The sequence below is a fragment of the Oxyura jamaicensis genome, chromosome 17 (assembly GCF_011077185.1).
Source record: "Oxyura jamaicensis isolate SHBP4307 breed ruddy duck chromosome 17, BPBGC_Ojam_1.0, whole genome shotgun sequence".
NCBI lineage: Eukaryota > Metazoa > Chordata > Aves > Anseriformes > Anatidae > Oxyura > Oxyura jamaicensis.
This window is the reverse complement of record NC_048909.1, coordinates 404,022-423,141: the sequence shown is the minus strand read 5'-3', so window position 1 is coordinate 423,141 and position 19,120 is coordinate 404,022. Positions and strand designations below refer to the sequence as shown.

Genomic DNA, 19,120 nt, shown 5'->3' with positions numbered 1-19,120 from the left:
TGTGTGTTCGTGGCTCAGCATGTCTGTTGTTGTTGCGTGTCTGGGGGGTAACTGGGCCTGCCGTTCTTCACAATGGGAATGAGCCCCTGTGTTTCCATCTCTGCGGAGACTTGGAAGCAGCATCTAGGAGGCAGCAGGGTGCATGTTGGGATTAGCCTTGGGAGCAGCTGAGACATGGGGTGGGCTGTGAAAATAGTGCCTGTCCTCCAGCTCTGAGCAAAAGGGGCCAGAAAGAGAGCTGTGAGGGAACCTCTTGGAGAAGGCAATAGGTCTCCATGCCTGAGTAAGGGAAGGGCAGAGCAGGCACGCAGACTCCCTAGGCAGAAGGAGCACTGCGATAGCAGTGGCCCATGGAACACATCTATCTTCATGTACTGGGGCTAGCTTCTGGGACACTGAGGGCGTAGCTGGCAGGGATCGTGGTTTGGAAGAACATGTCCTGTTTCCACCCAGGCAGGACTCCTTGAGTTCAAGGGCAGCCAGTGCTGGCTCCTGCTCCTCAACATTTCCCAGCTTGCTCTTCTGGGGGGACTCTGCTTGTACTTCCAAACTGAGGAGGATGGGGGTGGTGAAAGGCTGGGGAAAGCTGCTGGAGGCTTTGGTGGTGGGAGAGCTCAAGGGGTGGGATGCCCTATGGCTGACTCATACAAAGGCAGGGCTGGAGAAACCTTACCTTCCCACATGAGCATTTGGCCTGGCCCCAGCCATTACACTCAGCTGTGCTGCTGTGTGCATGTAGTCCCTCTGCTGGGCTGAGGTTGATGGTGAAGGCTAGGCTGTGACTGAGCTTTTAGTACTGGTCTTCAGCAAGTATACTCCCAGCTGCATCCTGACTGCTGTCTGGGTGCCACAGGCACCCAGACAGCAGTCAGGCTGCCTGCCTTCCCCATTTTGTGCTTTCAGGGGATGCGTGCGGCATGGACGTAAATCAGAAGCACAGAATGGTATGGGTTGGAAGGAACCCTAAAGCCCAACCCCCTTGCCATGGGCAGGTACCCCTCCCGCCAGCTCAGGCTACCCCCAGCCCCATCCAACCTGGCCTTGAACACCTCCAGGGATGGGGCACCCACAGCTTCTCTGTGCAGCCTGTTCCTGTTCCTCACCACCCGCAGAGTAAAAAATTTCCTTATATCTAAATATAAAACTACTCTTTTTAGCTTAATGACATTAAGCTTGTCCTATTACTACACTCCCTGATAAAGCATCCCTCTAAGTCAGGGTCTTGCCACCCTCACAAGGAAAGGATCAAGCCTGATCAGAGACAAGGAACAGAGCCCTGCTCACATCTTACAAGCAAGGAAGACATTGACATTCAGATCTGGAGCATGGTGGCACAGTGCCCTGGAAAAGCAGCTCAGGTGTTGATTCCTTCCTGGTCAGGAGGGTCCAATAGAGATGTGCAGTGTTAGTGAGACCTGACGTTCAGCCCCTTTGCCCCATGTCCTGCTTCAAACTTCTCGTGCAATAGGAAAAAGTGCAATGATGGATGGGGGAGAGCTTCATGGGCTCTCCTATATTGTGGGCTGGGTTGGGGGTGCTCCCAGCTTTATTGCAGAGCACACAGCCTGGCTGGTGGCCCAGGGCTGGAGCTGTCTCCTGGGGAGGATGGTGTCCAAACCTGCCATCTTACAAGTTGGGGGGTGGGGAGGGGGGTAGGAGGGGGAGAACACCAGGAGCCAAGCCCAGGTTCCCAGGGCATATGCTGGGTTGCACTGGGCCTGCTCAAGACAGATCATCCCAAGACAACCAAGGAACTGGACTACCTCTCCTGTGGGGAGAGTCTGGTACAGTTCAGCCTGGAGAAAAGGAGGCTCAGAGGAATCTCATCAATGTGTATAAATACCTGGAGGGAGGATGCCATGAAGACAGAGCCAGGCTCTTGTTAGTGGTGCCCAGTGCCAGGACAAGAGGCAATGGGTACAAACTGGAGCACAGGAGGCTCCCTCTGAGCACCAGGCAGCTCTTCCGTGCCATGCAGGTGGTGGGGCACTGGCACAGGCTGCCCAGAGAGGTTGTGGAGTCTCCAAAGCTGCATGGATGTGGTGCTGGGCACCCTGCTCTTGGTGGCCCAGCTGGAGCAAGGGTTGGACCAGAGGGACCCAGAGGTGCCTCCAGCCTCAGCTATTCTTTGTGATTCTATGTGAAGAGCTCTGCTCCCTGCAGGGCCTGGGTGATATCGCCCAGCAGTCATGCATGCACAGGGTCTAATTCCCTGCACATGAATGGCTGTTAGACGTCAAAACCTGGGAGGGGGCATGAGTGTCTTGCATCAGTAGGATGGAGGAGCACAGCTTCCCTTTGAGCCTCTGAATTGCTGAGGTTGGAGGCACCTCCAGAGATAGCCTAGTGCAACCCCTGCTCAGGCAGGGTCAGCTGCAGGGGGCTGCTAAGGGCTGTATCCAGAGGGGCTTTGAGCATTCCTGCAGTTGGAGACTCTGTAACCTGCCTGGGTAGCCTGTTCTGGTTTTGATGAGCCTCACCATAAACATTTTTTTTCTTAAACTCAGGTGACATTTCATGTATTAGAGTTTGATCTTATAGTCCCGTCCCTTCCTTGGGCACCCTGTTCCGGGAAGAAGAGCCTGCCTGCCTTGTCTCCATTCCCACCCACACTGAGCCTTCTCCAGGCCGAGCAGCTACACCTCTTGCAGCCTCTCCTCCTGCGAAAGATGCTGCAGTGCCTTCATCATCTCCTTGGCCCCAGCTGGCGCACATGCACATCTCTCCCCAGTGCTGAGCAGAGGGGAGGAATCGGCCCTGTGGGAGACATTGCCTAGGGCAGCCCCACAGCCTGATGCCTCCTTTCCCCGGGGCCCATCAGCAGCTCCCGCTCAGCTCGGTGCCTTCCGGGGCTCAGCAGGGATCCTGCCCACAGCCTGAGGGAGTGGCGCGCAGGGTGCCCTGACTGAGGTGGCTGCTCCATTGGAGGGCACAGGGTTTCTCGCCTCCATGTGTCCTCACTCACACTCAGAAAGAGTCAAGCCCCTTGTTTTACTACACCTGATGCAATTGCGCTGTGCGGCAGCACAGATAACAGCGGGGCTGAAGTCCAGAGTGCAGCAGGTCCTGAGGAACAGATTCCAGCCTGGGGCTCACAGCGTGGCCTCCCCCAGCCCCTGCCTCGCCTGCCTCCCTTCTGCCCTCATTGCATCCCAGAGGCTGAGATGTCTGGGCTCGCGCTCCTTGCAACCCTGCTGCTGCTGGGTGAGTTTTTTCCCACATGGGGGCCGTGCCTTGGGTCACACTTAGGAACAAGAAGGGGCCACAGCACTGCTGGTCCCATCCATCCCTGCCCATGGGAGTTGGGCTCACTGCCCGCCCCTCTTCCAAGCACTGCTGCAGCTTTCCCAGGTTGGGGGGCCTGGGAGGACCCCTCTGTCAGGGTCATGGAGGTCAAACGGGGAATCACTGGGGCAAGCACATGCTGGAGCTGCTAGGGACAAGTCAGCGTCAGGCTGGGTTTATGATAGCTTTCCTCGGCACGATGAGGAAGTGGTCACATTTCAGTGGCAGGGCGGCAGGGCCAATGCCATGACCCTGATAGGCGGTGGTGGTGGTGGTGGGAGATGCAAGCCACCATGAGGGTGGGTGTGAGTGGGCAGGGATGGGGCAGGACCCCAGACTTTGGGGGATTTTGCTTTTCTCCAGGCCCTGGTGAAACCCCTGCCCTAGCTGCCAGCCCACCCAGGCAGTGGAGGGTCCCATCTGAGGAGCAATGCTGCCAGGAGCCCAGTGCTCCCAACCAGCAGGGTCCCAAACTGAGGATCCTGCACAGATATCCTCTGCTGTGGCCCCATGCCTGGCTCCTCCATGAGTTTTTTCAGACCATTCCTCTCTCTCACAGCCGGGACCATCCTCTCCAGCAGGGCCACTGTTGTCAACAGCTGCAGCAGCACGGCCGAGCACCTCTGCAACTTTGTGTGCTATTGCAGTGACTGCTCCGATGAGAACCAGTGTGGTGGGTGCCTGGCGAACAGGCAATGGAGCTGGGGGCATGGCAGCTCCCTGGGGTGGACCCATCCCTGCTCTGACCTCTGCCCCCCCTGTCCCCAGGGTACCTGAGGGTCTCAGCTGTGCTGGGCAGCCCCTTCACCTGTGATTTCGAGGAAGGTGACTGTGGCTGGCAGGACGTGAGCACCACAGCTTACAGATGGGTGCGGGGCCGGGCCAGCCTGGACAAGTGGGGCACGGGGCTCCACTCTGACCACAGCGTGGGCACAGACAGGGGTAAGTGGGAGCTGCTCTGTGGGCACCCACAGCACTGCACCTCTGGGCTGAGGGTGCCCTGAGGTTGCCAGGGCTCTTGTCCTGGCAGGTGCAAGGGCATTGCCCACAGGAGTGATGCTGGCTGCAGCTCTGGAGCCTCTCGCTCTGCTCTGCCCTCCCCAGGGTGGTTCATGGTGACAGTGTCCCCACCGGCAAAGGCCACAGCTACCGCCTGGCTCAGGTCACCCATGATGCAGGATGTGGCTGCCACGTGTGAGATCTGGGCCTCGTACCACCTCTCTGGAAGCAGTGAGTGCAGCTGGGTGCCCACAGCTGGTACCAGGGCAGGGAAGCAACCATGGGGGCAGTGATGGACAGAGCCACTGGCACCTCGAGATGGGTCCCTGCCATCCCGCTCACCTCTTCCACACCCTGCAAGCAGAGCTGGCAAAACCCTGCTTCAGTCCCCAGTGCTGTCAGGATCCGAGTCACCCCGCAGCCACTCCGGGGTGCCCACAGCCAAGGGCCACATCTTGGGACTCCCTGCAGGGCTCAACCAGACAGTGTGGCCGACGCTGCGCCTGGCCGTGGCATTCAGGGACAAGGTGGTGGACCTGTGGCAGAGCCCCCAGCATGGAGCCGAGGGCTGGCACCAGTTGGTGGCGTACACAGGCCGGATCATGGGGCAGTTCCAGGTGAAGAGTTAGGGCTGGAGGGTGCTGGGGTCTGGCTGACCTCCATGGGCTTCACCGGGAGCAGAGGCTGCACTGGTGGCTTGGGCAGATGATCAGTTCACCCAGCCCTCACCTCTTGTTGCAGCTCACCTTCGCCCTGACGCAGCCACCCGCGCGTGGGGCAGTGCTGGCACTCGATGACATTGTCTTCAGGAACTGTGGCTTGCAGAGTGAGTCTTGTGGCTGCTGGGATGATGCAGGATGGCACCCCAGGGTGGCAGTTCTGCCTTTGTGCTCAGCTCTCCCACTGTCCAGGGTTTCTCGGGGGTCACCCTGTCCCAGACAGGGCATACAGTGGGCAGAGAGAAACCATACCTTGGATGGAGAGAGCAACCCAGGGAAAAACGGAGTGGAGAGCACAGGACAGTAGGGTTCTGAGCTCCCTGTGGGGGCCAACAAGGTGCTGACACCATGTCCCACAGCCCCAGCACCTGGGCAGCAGGTCTGCGGGGTGGAGGAGAGCAGATGCAGCCAGGGGTCCTGCCTGGCACTGAACCGCTTCTGCGATGGCACCGATGACTGCGGGGACGGCTCGGATGAAGCTGAGCAGCATTGCCGTGAGCATCTCCAGCCCCAGGGTGGGGGGGTCATGGATGGGTAGAGAGTCTGACCCTATGGGGCCATGGGATGGCACAGGGCTGGCATGGGTTGTTCCAGCTTTACAGCTGCAGGGGCAAATTCACCCAGCAGGCTTTGTCATGGGGAAACATCAACACAGACCATCATGGGGCCTCCCCTCCTGGGCAGCGCTGGGCCCCCATCCCTGTATCACTGCTCTCGCTACCCCCACAGATGGCTTCAAGATCTGCTCCTTTGAGAATGGTTTCTGCAGCTGGGTGGAGGTCGGGCAGCCGACATGGGAGAGGAACACAAGCATGAACTTGGGTGCCACATATGGCATCCCCACCCGGGACCACAGCACAAACAGCGCAGCAGGTATGTGCTGGGTAGTGGAATCTCCTGTGAGCCCCATCACAGCCCTTGGGATGTCACACTGGGGAATCCAGCCACCTGCCAGCCTTGGCATCACTGGCCCCAGCACGGAAGTGCCCTCTGGCCCCTGCGATAACAGCATGCCTAGGCTCAGCTTGAGGCTGCAATGGGAAAACAGCCTCTGTAAACAGCGAACACCTGATGGATCCCTTAGGAGAGGTTTTGCAAGCACGGCTGGAAACCTTGCAACAAGTCAGCACTGATAAGCAGCCACCCTTGCTGCTCCTGGCAGCACTGGCTGTCTTCTTCTGGGCCCTCTGGTTTTCTTCTGCTTTGTGCTTTGGCAGGAGAACAGCTTCTTGGTGAACACCAGGGGAACCAAATTAAAAGCTGTGGTGGCAGGGCTGGGGTGGCGTGGGGCACAAGCTGGGAATGGTTGTGCAGGGCACTGTACGTGCTGCTTGTTGGTCCCAGCTCCCCCCTGCCACACCTGCTCCTTCTGCATTTGTACCTGCATGCCTGGAACCACTTGGCTCCATCTCAGTGTCTCCCACAGGCTATTTCCTCCGTATCAGCAGTGCCTCAGCTGCAGGGTCCAGCAGCATGGCCAGCCTGAGCATTTCCATCATCTCCTCCAACAGCTCCTGCTACGTGAGTCACCATGGGTGCATGAGTGCAGGGCAGGGGACAGCAGACCCATGGGCATGGCAGTGGTGAGGGATGGGTTCCCCGTTTGCAGGGAGCACCACATGGGGCCAGGTCTGCCTTGGTCCTCAGCCTGGGGAGAACAGCAGATCTGGGGGTGGTTGGTGGCATCCCCAGCATCTGCTGGGAGCACTGAGCTTCTCCAGCCCCACCTTTGTGAGCATCCTATGGGGTGTGGGGGCTCTGTGCTCCTTCTCAGCTCTCAGGGCTTGCTCACCACCACTCCTCGGCTCCAGCTTGGGCTGTACTGCCACCTCCATGGCTCAGCCACCAGCAGCCTCAGCATCTCCTACGTGACTAACTCCACTGAGCAACTGGTGAGAGAGAGGACAGGGGACACGGGCAGCTGCTGGGTCCGGGAGAGAGTGGACTTCAATGTGACAGAGAGCTTCAAGGTGGGCTGGGGCTGTACTGGGTGAGTTGGGTGCCCAGAGCCTCACTGTGCCCAGGGACCTTGCTGTGACACTGCCTCAGCCCTTAAAACCCAACCCTAGGGGAGACTCCACCAGCATTGCCACAGGGCAAGGGGCTGCCCCCAAGCAGCCTGGCTGATCTGTGGGCCCTCGGTATGCACCCATGGGACCAGGGGTAGTATATGCACTGAGAACCAGAGGACAGAGCTGGGCCTCCTGGTGGTGGCGAATACCACCCTCATGTTCCCTATGTCACCCACTTCCAAATGCCCCCCAAACCCAGGGACCATCCTGATTCCTCACACAGCCCATGTCACCCAGCTTCTTCCCCCAGCCCATTTGCTGTCCCCCATGGCCACCCATACAACCCAGCCCTCTCCCAGTTGCCTGTGGAGGGCACTCTCATGGCACCCCTGGGCAGCCGCAGACCACAGGACATGTATAAGGGCAGCACCATTGCCCATGCCCCACCATCCCACCCCATGCACCCCTTCCAGACACAGCATCACCCTTGCTCCTGTGGATCCCTTCCCTGGGGGTGAGAGTGCTAGCTGATCAGGGGGGCTGGATGTCCCCCATCCCACGGTGTCCCCCCATTCCCAGCAGTGTCACTCAGCCCCTCTGTGCTGTGCAAGACCCTGTGCTGACCTGCTGGCATGGTGCTTCCCTGCAGGTGCTGATCAGTGGGGTGGCCAGAAGTGGAGGGACCGTGGCCATTGACGACCTGTTTCTGTCTCCAGGCTGTAATCCAGAACTGGGTGAGCTTGGATGTGGGCTGTGGCTCGCAGGTGCCTTCTGGCCATGTCACCATCACTAGAGGACTTGCCTCAGGGTCTGCCTGTCTTTTACTTATCACAGTGGCCATCCTGGGCACAACGTAACAAGCACTTGCCCTGGGTACCACAGCCTGGCATGCCTGGTATCCTTGTCCTGCACCTGTGACACCCCTGCCCCAAATCCTCCTTACCCAGCCATATCACACACCACTGACAACTACCAGGTCCCCTTTGTTTGGAGGCAGCACCAGGGCAGGGCTGGGGGACATGGAGAACTAGGGAGGTGCTTGGGGCCAGAGGTGACCTTCTGTGGGTACAGACCAGTAGGGTTGTGCCAGCACAGGGCTCTGCTACCATGGCAGGGCTGTGCTGGCAAGGGACACCTGGTGGGGCTACAGCTGGAAGGGGCAATGCTGGGACAATGCCTGGACACAGGTCTGGCCTCACACCCTGCCAGTGCTGCACTCCAGCCTGAGGCTTTCCCCATCAGATCTACCTCCAACGGCGCTGCCAGGCCAGGACTCTTCCAGCACCTGCATGGCCAGTGAGTTCACCTGTGATGATGGGAGCTGCATCAGCAGTGAGCTGGCCTGTGACTTTGCCAAGACGTGCACTGATGGCTCTGATGAGAAACTCTGTGGTGAGTCTGTGGGCGGGAGCTGAGCACCCAGCTCTCCATGCTGAGAGTCAACGCGGGGCTGGGGCAAGGGGGCCTGGGGCACCCCCAGCTCGGGCTGGGACAGCCCGGGAAGCTCCATGGTACCACAGCGCTGATCGCTTGGTTTTGCAGGAGCCACCACCTTCGAGGAGGGGGACGGGGGTTGGCATGATGTCAGCGTGGGCCGGCTGCGATGGGCCATACAGAGGGCCACCGAGCCCAGAGCCATTGCCCTTGTGGGAGCAGGTGAGGTCATTTCCAGTACTTGAAATGGTGCTCGTTGGTCCCCAGCACCATGGGGGCTCCCAGGGTGCAGAGCCCCCTGCCCCTGCTCCTGTTCAGACAGATGGAAGCCGCTGTGGGACGGGGTCGGGGTGATGTCCAGATGGGGTGCTAGAAGCAGGATGCTTTGGCTGGGGGTGCTCTGTTGTGGCTCTGCCCCAACCCCTCAGGCTGTTTCCTTGTCCAGGGGCTTTCCTGGCCCTCCAGGAAGGAGAAGGACAAATGGTGGCTCCCGCAAAGGCACGCACACCTCTGCTGGGCCCCTCTGGCCCGGCCTGCAGCATGGAGATGAGCTACCACATCCAGAGCAGCCCCCAAGGTAGCCCCTGCCTTGCCTGGGGTCAACTGCAAGACACTGCTGTCTTTCCCAGCCCTGCTGTCCCCCAATTGCACTGCCTGGAGCCAGAGGCGTCCCCATTCCCTGCAGCTGCAGACTGGGTGGGTGACGGCCACATGGGTTACCTGTGCCCCCAGCACCATTTCTCATGCCCAGGCTTCCTTGCTGTCAGCGTTGTGGACCACACCACAGGCATGACCCACCTGGCCTGGCACATGCGGGGGCACGGCAGCATGACCTGGGGACATGTCCGCGTCCTGCTGGGAGAGAGGGCCCGGCCCTTCCAGGTACAACCAGCCTGGCTAGTGGCAGGCTGGGCAGTGTTGGTGCCACCAGCAGCCCGGGGCTCACCGCAACCACCCCCAGGTCGAGCTGCTGGGGCTGGTGGACCTGCAGGACCCAGCAAACGCCGCCATCGACAACGTGACGTTTGTGCAGTGTGACCCCCATGTGGTGCCCCCAGGGGCCACAGGTATGTCAGAGCATGCGGGTGCTTTCCTCTGGCCATAACGGGCAGGAGGGGACCCTGCTCAGAGCCACCAAGCCATTGGGAGGTGGGTGCTGCTGCCTGGGGGGCTGCCAGGTGATCCTCACCTGTCCCCACCCCAGGGACAGGGCTGCAGCTGTGCGAGCCCTTGGCCCAGAGCACACATCCTGCCCCCTGGCATTTGCCACCCCCAGGAGCATGGGGTGAACCTGGGGAGCAGGATGGGGGGGGCGGGGGAGCAGCTGGGCTGGGCAGGGGAAAGGGATATTTGGGGTACCTGTTTGCTTTCGGGGTTCTTTATCCACACCACCCTTACCATGGTCACCTCTCTCTGGCCAGAGCTGTCCTGCAACTTCGAGACAGGCCTGTGTGGCTGGTACCAGGATCAGGCCAGCGACTTCCAGTGGGTCCACAGCATGGGGCAGGGGCAGGGCTCTGACCACACCACTGGCTCGGGTAAGGGGCCAGCTCCTCTCCTGGGGGTCCAGCCAGCTGGAGGGACCCTGCAGCCCCCTGTCCCCAGGGTAGGATATGCCCTGTGCACCCTGAGCAGCACTGGGAGCCCCCTGCATATGGGACGGGCTCAGCCAAGGCAGCCCAGGGGCACCCAGTTGCAGGGCTGGGGGCATGATGAGGCCCTGGCAGTGAGGGAAGGACAGGTGGGCGCAGCATAGAGCTCCAATGCCTGTGCCCCATCCACCCTGGCTGTTCCTGATGCTCAGGCTATTTTCTGGCCGCGAACCCTTCGGCACCATGGAGCCGTGGTCAGCGTGCGCAGCTCATCACCTATGGCCAGGAGCCTGCTGCCACCCCACGCTGTCTCACCTTCTGGTACCGCCTGGCCGGCCCGCAGATCGGTACGTGGCCCTTTGCATCCTCACTAGGATGCTCCAGCCTGGGTATTGTTGAGCGCAGCGTCCCGCTGGGGTGCAGGACAGGGCACCTGGGGCGGTGCAGTGCTGCAGTGAGCCTGGGCACTGGGGCCGGCTCCTCAGTGCTCCCCTCTGCCCAGGCACCCTGAACCTCAAGCTGCAGCTGGAGGGAGCAGAGGAGACAGTGCTGTGGACCCAGCGGGGAACCCAGGGCAGCCTCTGGCATCGGGGGCTGGCAACACTCCCTGCCACTGGACAGCAACGCTACCGGGTGAGTGAGGCCTGCGGGTGCCTGGCGGCATGGGGCTGTGCTGTGCTGTGGGGTGCAGGCCGGGCCCCTCTGAAGCTGCTGTTTTGCCCCTGGTGGCAGCTGGCCTTTGAGGCCCTGCGGGACGGCTTTGTGGGTGATGTCGCGCTGGATGATCTGTTGGTGACGGAGGGCACCTGTGGGGCCGAGCTCTCCTGCTCCTTTGAGGCAGACACCTGTGGGCTGACGGGCAGCAAACAGCTGACATGGCTGCGGCAGAGCAACAGCACTGGCACCATCGCTGGCCCCAAAGCCGACCACACCACCGGCACTGCTGCAGGTAGCGGGGCCACGGCTTCATGGGGTCTGGCAAGCTGCCCTGCTCACCTCTGCTGCCTGCATGGCCAGAGGGCTTAGCCCCCCTCCATCCCCTGCACCCCGAGAGTGCTGCTGCTTCAGCATAAGACGCACTGAGTACAGCACTCCCCAAACCCAGGGCTCTCCAAACCCCAACTCCAGGGCTCCCCAGTGACCCTCAGCAGGGCTGAGCAAGGGGGGAGGGAGGGGGATGGTGTCACAGCATGGGGGCTTCTCTCTCCCCAGGGCATTACATGGTGGTGAGCACCAGCAAGGGCTCCCTGCCCATGGGGCACAAGGCCACCCTCACCTCTGCACCATACCAGCCCTCTGTACCTGCCCAGTGTCTGGCCTTCTGGTACCAGCTGAGCACGGGAGACCCAGGTGAGCCCCATGTCCCCCTTGCCATGGCACAGGATGCCTGGGTCCTGTGGGGCAGCTCCTGGTGGGTAGGCACCAAGGGGCCAAGTGCTTGCTATGCACCACACCATGGCATAGCATGCATCCAGCATTGTGGGGGGTCTCTGGGCAGGGTCTCTCAGCATCCTTGTGGAGGAGAGTGGGGTGCTGAGGAAGCTGTTCAGCATGAGCACAATGGAAGGGGACACCTGGCACCGCAGCCATGCCACTGTCCAGGCGGATGGGGACTGGAAGGTGAGGCAGGGCCCAGGGCACCTCCCAGCAGGGTTGAAGCTGCAGGAGGAAGTAGGCACTGGGGTGACGATGACTACACTGCTCCAGCACACTGCCTGTACCATGGCAGCCGCCAACCTTCGTGCCCCCATTCCCCATAGGCAATATTTGAAGCAGTAGGAGCCGGGGGTGACCATGGGTACATCGCGCTGGATGACCTGCATGTGTCGGATGGACCCTGCCCTGAGCCAGGTGGGAGCCCATGCCCAGATGGGAGCAGCAGCACGGCCAGGCTGGGGTCTGAGGCACCCCATGGGGACATGTGGCTGTGGGGATAGGGACAGCCCATCCAATCCACCACCACCCATCTAGTGGTGCATACATCTCAGCCCACATTTCCTACAGTATCCTGTGACTTCGAGCTGGACATGTGTGGCTGGAGCAGCCCCGCAGATGAGCACCTGCACGGCTTCGCTTGGGGCTGGAAAAGTGGGGTCCCCCTGGCCAAATACCCCGGCCCTGAGCAGGATCACACCCTGGGCACAAAAGATGGTAGGAGACACCCCTCACCCCCCACCCTAGGGTGCCCTGGCATGGCTGGGAGGGTCAGGAGGAGCTGGGGATGGAGGAGGTCACCCATGAATGTCCCCTTCACTTCATCCCAGCCCTAAAAGCTGTGCCCTTGTCAGCTCTGTCCTTGCCCCAGGCTTGGACTGGTACAAGACCAGCCAGAACAGACCCCATGAGGGGCAGATGCCCACCCACGTGACAGCACAACGCCACTGTGGGCCCCAGCCCTGTGCATGGTGGGGGACAGCTGGCTCCATGGCATCTGCACAGCTTGGTCCCAAAGGCAGCAAGAAGCAGGACTGGGGGGGGTTCAGCTCTCAGGAGCATGGGGAGCAGGAGGCACTGGAAGGGGTGCAGGACAGGGGACACCCTGCACTCTGTCCCTGCCCTCCAGGTCACTATGTGCACTTTGACATCCGTGTGCTGGGTGCGGGGGGCACCACTGCCCAGCTGGAGAGCCAGCACCTGCCCGCCACTGCCAATTCCTGCCTGCGCTTCTGGTACCACATGGACATCCCAGAGCACCTCTGTAAGTGCTGCCCCAGCGGGCTGAGCAGAAGGTGCTGTCCCTGTGGAGGGTGGCTTCAGCCCATGGGGGGTGGGTGGGGGGTTGGGGGCTCAGTCAGGGGGCTGCAAACCCCCTCCCTACCCGGGGTGTGTGTGTGAGTGTGTGTGTGTGTCTTGCTGGGTGCTGCTCTTGCAGCAGAGGATGGCACAGATAGGAGGGCCTGGCTGCTCTTGTGAACTTTGAGCCATCATTGATATGGGGGTGCATCCCCCACACCCCACACGTTGCAGCTGATGGGGAGCTGCGGGTGAGGCTGCAGAGTGCATCAGGGCAGCACACAGCCTGGAGCGTGGCAGGACGCCCAAGCCGGGGCTGGCGGAATGGCACAGTGCCCGTGCAGAGCCCCCGTGAGTTCCAGGTGAGTGGGGCTGTGCTGGGTGCCATCCCAGGTTGCTGGGGGCTCTCCCTGCACATCACCCCCAACAACCTGTCTTCTCTTGCAGATTATCTTTGAGATCACCACACGGATGTGGCCAATGGAGGGGACCGTGGCACTAGATGATATTGAGTACAGTACCACCGGAGGCTGTGATTCCAGCCTGGAGACACAGGGGAAAGGTGTGGGGCAGCCCCAAACAACAGTATCTTGTGTTCTTTGGGACTGTGGCCTCTGCAAGCCCCCAGAGCACATGGGGCACAAGCAGCTTGTGCACAGCTGCTTCCAGCCTCAGAGAAGGGGGTTTGACCCTCCCAATGGCAGCTGGGCAGGGTGCTGGTATGAGACAGTTTTGTGTGGCAGGGAGGGTTCCCTCTGGCCACACGTCCTTCCAGCTGCAGAGGCTGGATGCAGGCTGCCTTTGGCATGGTGTAATGGAGGAAGGTGAATCCTGCACCACCCAGGGTGCTGGCATTTTGGCTGCAGCTCGAGCCGGCTCTTCCCAGTGGTGGTTGAGACTAGCAGCATCTCCTTCCCTTGCAGAGAAGTCTTCCCGTGGCTTTGTGGCAGAAGTGGTGCTCAGCCTTCTGCTGACCATCATCATCCTGGCACTGGCAATGGCTGGCAGCTGGTACTGGCTGAAGAGAAGAGGGCAGGGGAGCAGGATGTCAGCAGAGAACAGCACTCCCCAGGGCTTCGACAACATCACTTTTCGAGATGTAAGGAAAAGCCCTGGCCCTCAGGATGAGGGTGCAGGACCACCCCACTTGCCCAGCTGCCCCCAACAGCAAAAACAGCCTTTCTTAAAAAGCTCAGCAAATTCTAGCAGGCACCTAGTGAGCCTGCAATCTGCTAACACATCAGAGAGGTGCAAAGGGCTCTGCTTATCTGGTCACTGGCAAATGAGTGACCCTAAAGCTGTAGGACTGACCTAGATATTTTGGTGCTGTGATCAGGCATTTGCTACAGAAACAGCTGAGGCTGCAGTCCTCCTCCCCAGGGCCCTGCTGGGGAGCAGGTCATGCAAACATTGCTCAACCTCTTCTAGCCAGGAACTTCAAACCTATAGGGGCAGCTTAAACTACATTCAGTTTGTTTCAATGAGGTTGGTGCCATGCTGTCCCCAGCAGAGCCACTGACCTCTTGCAGCCATGCCAGGGCTGATCTCAAAGGACAAGGAGCCCACCCGGACTTGCTGGGCAGTTTTATCTGCTGGGGTTCATGTGTGCTGGTGTATGGGTTATCCCCTCCACAACATGGAAATCCTTGGATTTCCTATTAGACAGCCTACGCTTATTGGAACCAGCTTACATTGAGCCTTCTTTACAGGACAAGGTCATTATATCACCAGTGCAAAAAGAGGGGGATGAAGATTGAATTAATAAGCCAACAACACTCTTTGCCTCCTCATGCCTGCGAGGCACACATGGGGCAGAGCATCTTTCCAGCAAACTCCCCCGCTCCGTCCAGCTCACAGCCTCGCCCAGCTCCAGGCGCCCTCGCTGTCCAACATCTCGCACTGTGGAGCTGCAGCAGGCACCGGTCCCAGAGACACAGCTCGGATGCTTCCTCCTCTACCTCCAATGCTGCGCTCGGGAAAAGCACTGCTGTCTTTTGTAACACGAGCTTTCTGTACCACACTGAGACAGTGTGATGTGCCTGTGCATTGATAGACCCAAGGAGCAGGGGTTTCTCAGGGCAGGACCAGTCGTCCTTGTGTGAGCAGGGTCCTGGCAGTTGCCCATTTCTCAGGTGGAAGGGGACAGAGTGCACCATCCTGCACCCCTCTACGGGTGGGTGCTTGCATCTGGCATAAGCAGTTTCCGAATCCCAGGATTAAGCAGAAGAGCACAGACTCATCAGCTCCCAGGGCACAGAAGTGCCTGGCCAGCAAGGCAGGGCTGCGGGGACTTTGGGTGGAGGCAGGCAGGCAGGGAGCAGGGTGGGCAGCACCACACAGCACACCTACCAGCAGCCAACAGCTCCGACCCAGCTGTACAGGCACTGGCCCACCACAGGATGGCCCATACTTGTTTTGAGGACTCCTCATAATTTGCATTTAAATGACTGGAAAATATAAAAGAAAAATCCTCCCAAGGTACAGGCTGGGCTTAGGGCCAGGTCAACCACTGCTGCAACCAGACCATGGGAGACCATTGCCCAGGACCACTCTTCCTCCGCCCCCCATCCCCCCAGGCTTACAGAACAATTTAATACTATCACCCCAAGCAAGCCCTTGGCAAGTCTGCCAAATAAATGCAACAAACCAGTTCAGCCTCTGTGGAGGTAAATAGTTCATTAGCAAGTTCGGTCTCTTTAAATTGCCACAGCTTGGCTGAAGGGAACATAGCATGCCATTTATGTGATTTGTGGCAGAAGTCTGCTTTTCCTCTTGTCCTGCTACAGACAATTAATTCTCCCTTCAGTTCTGTCCCACTTAGGGACAGTCATGCTACACAGTCATGTTGAGCAGAATCCTTAAAGCTCCACAGCTCCCATCCTGACAGTGCTCAACAAGGGTAAAAAGAGGATATAAGGAGGGCTCTGGCTTCATATAAATACCCCACTGTCTCTGCAGTGGTCTTGCCTTGTACAATGCCAAAGACTCTACTCACCTTCTCCACACAAGATAAAAACACAGTATCGATTTAATCTCTGGGACATAAGCCAAAGCTGCAGTCCTAATCAACAAGGAGAGAAGCAGAGCAGCTAGGAAGGCTGTGACCACCACCCATTACCCTAGATGCTCCAGGTAGTCCCACTGCACTTCCAGAAGAAGTGCACCAGTCACATCCAACAACAAAAATTTACTACCAGCTGGTAAGCATGAAGCAACTATCTCATGCAACTGAAGGGTATCAAACTTTATTATAGATCTCTTTAAAACAGGCTGGAAGGAACAGAGAAAAAAAGTCATTGCAATGCAGTGACTGAGTCATCATTTCAAATGCAGACACTGATTAACCCTCAACTCTCCCAAATTATTTATATATAATATATCCCACCCTTCCCCCAAATTGTTCCAATTAAATTATCACATTTCAGACCACCCCGAGTGTCTTAACATTAGCTGCTTCTAAACACCAAGACACACACGTTTTGTGGCAAATTAGATGCAGTATTTTGGGGGGGTTTAGTTCCTCAATCTCCGGAAAGGAGGAAGGAAAAACAAAATCAGGACAAACGCTTCTTTAAGGTTGCCTTTTTACAGCAGGTACAGATTCTGCAGATTTCCCCCCCAGAGCAAGTCTGAAACCCTCTTGTTCAGCTTGGCAATATGAAGAGAGATTCTGGTGGTTAAGGAAAACCAGCCAGACGAGATCAGTCTGAACAAACTGATTTCGAGGCTTTGTTGTCACTTCCCTTTGGGGCCAGTTTCGAGTGGTTTTCCAATATCCTTCCCACGCAGTTTAAGGCCTGGAATAAGACAAAGGAAACAACCATCAGCTGCTGTGCGCTTGATCATTCACCCATAAAGAAGAGAGTGTCCAGAAAAGAAGGCAGGGGAACCAGATTTAGGAAGAATGCTACTTTAGTTTGTAGCAGCATCAGAAAGTTACAGAAAAGGCTCTAATTTTGCTTGTGCATTGACTGTGTTCCTAGAAAATGGTATTTAAACAGGCGTAGGAGACCCACATTAACTCCAGTGGTGGCAAGATACTTTCCTGAGTTAACATCAGACCTTCCATGGACATAGTGTATCACTGATTTTTGGGGGGACTGCATACAAGAGAGGTCCCTCGGGCACAGACCCACACACAAAGATGGAAAACAAAGGCAAGTAAGAGCTTTGAGTTCACAGTTCCAGATCTTAAGAGCACACAGTTTAATGACACAGCAACCATAATAGCCTACAGTCAGCACTTGTTCCTGACTGTAGGTGTAAACAACTTAAACAAAAACATCTCTTACTGAAATGTTTAGATGTTGAGAAAACTGAAAACACTGTCATTATTTCTGAAATCTACTTACCAATGGCTCTTTCAATCTTGCCCATAACCTGATTATTGGGGATTGCTCTTCCTGATTCGTAGTCAGCAATTACTTGTGGTTTTTCATTGATTTTCTAAAAAGACATTACGTGTCTCAAACATTGGCTCCATACACAGTAAATGTTCAGAACCAGCCACCCAATTCTCACACAGAAAAGATGCATCCTCTAATTATGCCAGGATCAGAAGACAAAGTGCCTACTTCCAGGCTTACTCCATCATCCCTCTGTCACCTCCTTTCACTATTTGAGTGCCACAGTGATGGCAACACTCATCCTGGACAGATTTCTCTTAGCCTCCCAGGAGGAAAAACACTAAATACTGCTGCTCATTAGTAAAGCAATGGACTTCTGAACACAGTACAAAAGAACTCACATCCACACTGAGTTGATGGGAGGAGGGGCAGGGCGAATCCTCCTACCAGCTCACTGGCTGTAACAGCTGCACAAGTAACCCCCTAGGCCTACGTAACTCATTCTCTTGGAGGTCAGACAACAGAGATGCTATATTCAAACTTCCTGCTCGTGATACCCATGGAGATACAGGAAAAGAAGTGTGCATCTTCACCTGCCTCAAGGTGCCTATCTATATTCATTCCCAGAGAGCTAGAGGGGAGGCCAGACAGTGCTGGGCAAGACTTACTGTGGCCAAGTCCTTCTGCGTCATGCCCTTGCTCTGCCGACCCTGCTGGATTACTTTGCCCACCTCCAGGGGAACTCTGTCATGGTGCAGCTCTTCTGTTTCTCGGTCAAGCTTGGCTGTGTTCTTTGTAATAAAGTGTTGTTTGTTTTGGCCTGCTGCCCCTATCATTCAAAGTAAGAGAAAAAAAAAAAAAAAAAAAAAGAACAAACAAAACAAAGCTCAGAGCTGCACCAAAAAAATATCAAAGCAGTTTTTCTGAACACCCAGCTGCCCAGGATCCCAGGGAGTTTTCAAGAATGTAACGTGGCAACATCAGCATGGACCTCAAAGAGATCTTGCCTGCCTGCTGCAGCTCAGGGAACATGTTATATTAATCCTATTAAATGCTGATGTCTAAACAGTCATTCAGAGCCCTCCCCTTTCTTTACTTCATATCTGAGTTTCATTCCAGCTATGCAAATTTTTCTCTTGCTTGTGGTTTTAATATTCAAATTTCACTCCATACATGCAAGTTTTTGCTACAGCCGGGAGGATTTAATATTGGAACTTGTACCTTGCTTGCTAAGTTACAAGGCAGCATGAATAACTAGCTTTTAGTCAGTTTTCTGATGCCGCTTAGAATTAAACTGTAACCCTACTTAGCTTTGCAGAAAGCCTGAGGTTCAAAAATACGCTGCTGCTTTACCTCATGTTAATCAGAATATTTTAGTCATAGCTTGAGTCCCTTCTCTAACATCAGCCTTTGAAATCCAGTGTCTCAAAAAAGCTGACTAAACCATGTTCAAGGGTCATCTGTTTATTCGTTTACAACCACCCTAATCTTTTCCGTACAGTGTCTGATTTGTATCAGACAGCAAACAGAATTTTTTAACTGTTATACTACACTAGAGGAAAAAGAACAGTTATTTAATTTTTTAGGTGTATGTATCAACAAGAGAAATAACCGTAAACGGGGAGCTTAACCTGAGGCGTGTGATCGTGAAGGCTCTTACAAGGGCTTTGAAGCCCTCAAACTACCTATTTCCTTGTTCATACGCTTAAAGAGAGCGATTATGCACTTCACATCTCTGCCCGAAGAAAGACACCGCCGTGCACGCCGCCGTCCGCCCGGAAGACTCCGGCAGCAGCAGCCCGCCCAGTCCTCCCGGCCTCCTTCCCTCGGGACGCCGGGCTGCGGCGGCCGGGCCGGGCCGGGCCGAGCCGGGCGGGCTGCGGGGGGGTCCCGGCGGGCGCGGGCCGTACTCACACTTCTTGGAGGTCTCCACGTCCTCGCCCCGCCGCTGCGCTGCCAGGATCGCCTGCGAGAGCAAAGCGGCCGCGGTCGGGGGGGGG

General features: G+C 57.2%; 2 protein-coding genes across 3 annotated transcripts in view; one reads left to right on the top strand and one right to left on the bottom strand.

Moving 5' to 3' along the window:
* Window positions 1-3,014: 3,014 nt before the first annotated feature.
* Window positions 3,015-14,808, top strand: LOC118175394 (apical endosomal glycoprotein-like). Of its 2 annotated transcripts, none has more exons than XM_035341632.1 (29): window positions 3,015-3,204; window positions 3,845-3,958; window positions 4,054-4,227; window positions 4,390-4,515; window positions 4,756-4,901; window positions 5,026-5,110; window positions 5,363-5,501; window positions 5,737-5,876; window positions 6,430-6,524; window positions 6,815-6,973; window positions 7,665-7,749; window positions 8,258-8,407; window positions 8,558-8,671; window positions 8,895-9,026; window positions 9,201-9,331; window positions 9,411-9,516; window positions 9,871-9,987; window positions 10,254-10,388; window positions 10,544-10,674; window positions 10,774-10,990; window positions 11,254-11,391; window positions 11,540-11,661; window positions 11,802-11,892; window positions 12,046-12,192; window positions 12,605-12,739; window positions 13,009-13,136; window positions 13,222-13,336; window positions 13,698-13,873; window positions 14,484-14,808. In XM_035341632.1, exons 1-29 carry the CDS (start codon window positions 3,165-3,167, stop codon window positions 14,529-14,531), a joined length of 3,636 nt encoding a protein of 1,211 aa, XP_035197523.1. In that variant the 5' UTR covers window positions 3,015-3,164; the 3' UTR covers window positions 14,532-14,808. The 2 variants fall into 2 exon arrangements, with proteins under 2 accessions (XP_035197523.1, XP_035197522.1); XM_035341631.1 differs by having other exon boundaries at window positions 3,016-3,204; window positions 5,363-5,497; window positions 5,733-5,876.
* A 1,189-nt stretch (window positions 14,809-15,997) lies between these two features.
* The window catches only part of EDF1 (endothelial differentiation related factor 1), a gene marked incomplete at its 5' end in the record, with an annotated part of 29,854 nt that continues 26,731 nt past the window's right edge, over window positions 15,998-19,120 (bottom strand). Inside the window, 4 exons of the mRNA XM_035341939.1 lie at window positions 15,998-16,571; window positions 17,127-17,220; window positions 17,789-17,949; window positions 19,035-19,090. Coding sequence (XP_035197830.1) covers window positions 16,510-16,571; window positions 17,127-17,220; window positions 17,789-17,949; window positions 19,035-19,090 — 373 coding nt within the window. The remainder of the gene's footprint in view (window positions 16,572-17,126; window positions 17,221-17,788; window positions 17,950-19,034; window positions 19,091-19,120) is intronic.

Bases quoted from the DNA above. Each gene is read 5' to 3' on its own strand.
- LOC118175394 (XM_035341632.1), top strand. From the start codon at position 3,165: ATGTCTGGGCTCGCGCTCCTTGCAACCCTGCTGCTGCTGG. The intron at 7,750-8,257 runs GTGAGCTTGGAT...TTTCCCCATCAG, and splicing joins AGGCTGTAATCCAGAACTGG to ATCTACCTCCAACGGCGCTG. The intron at 12,193-12,604 runs GTAGGAGACACC...CCTGCCCTCCAG, and splicing joins CACCCTGGGCACAAAAGATG to GTCACTATGTGCACTTTGAC.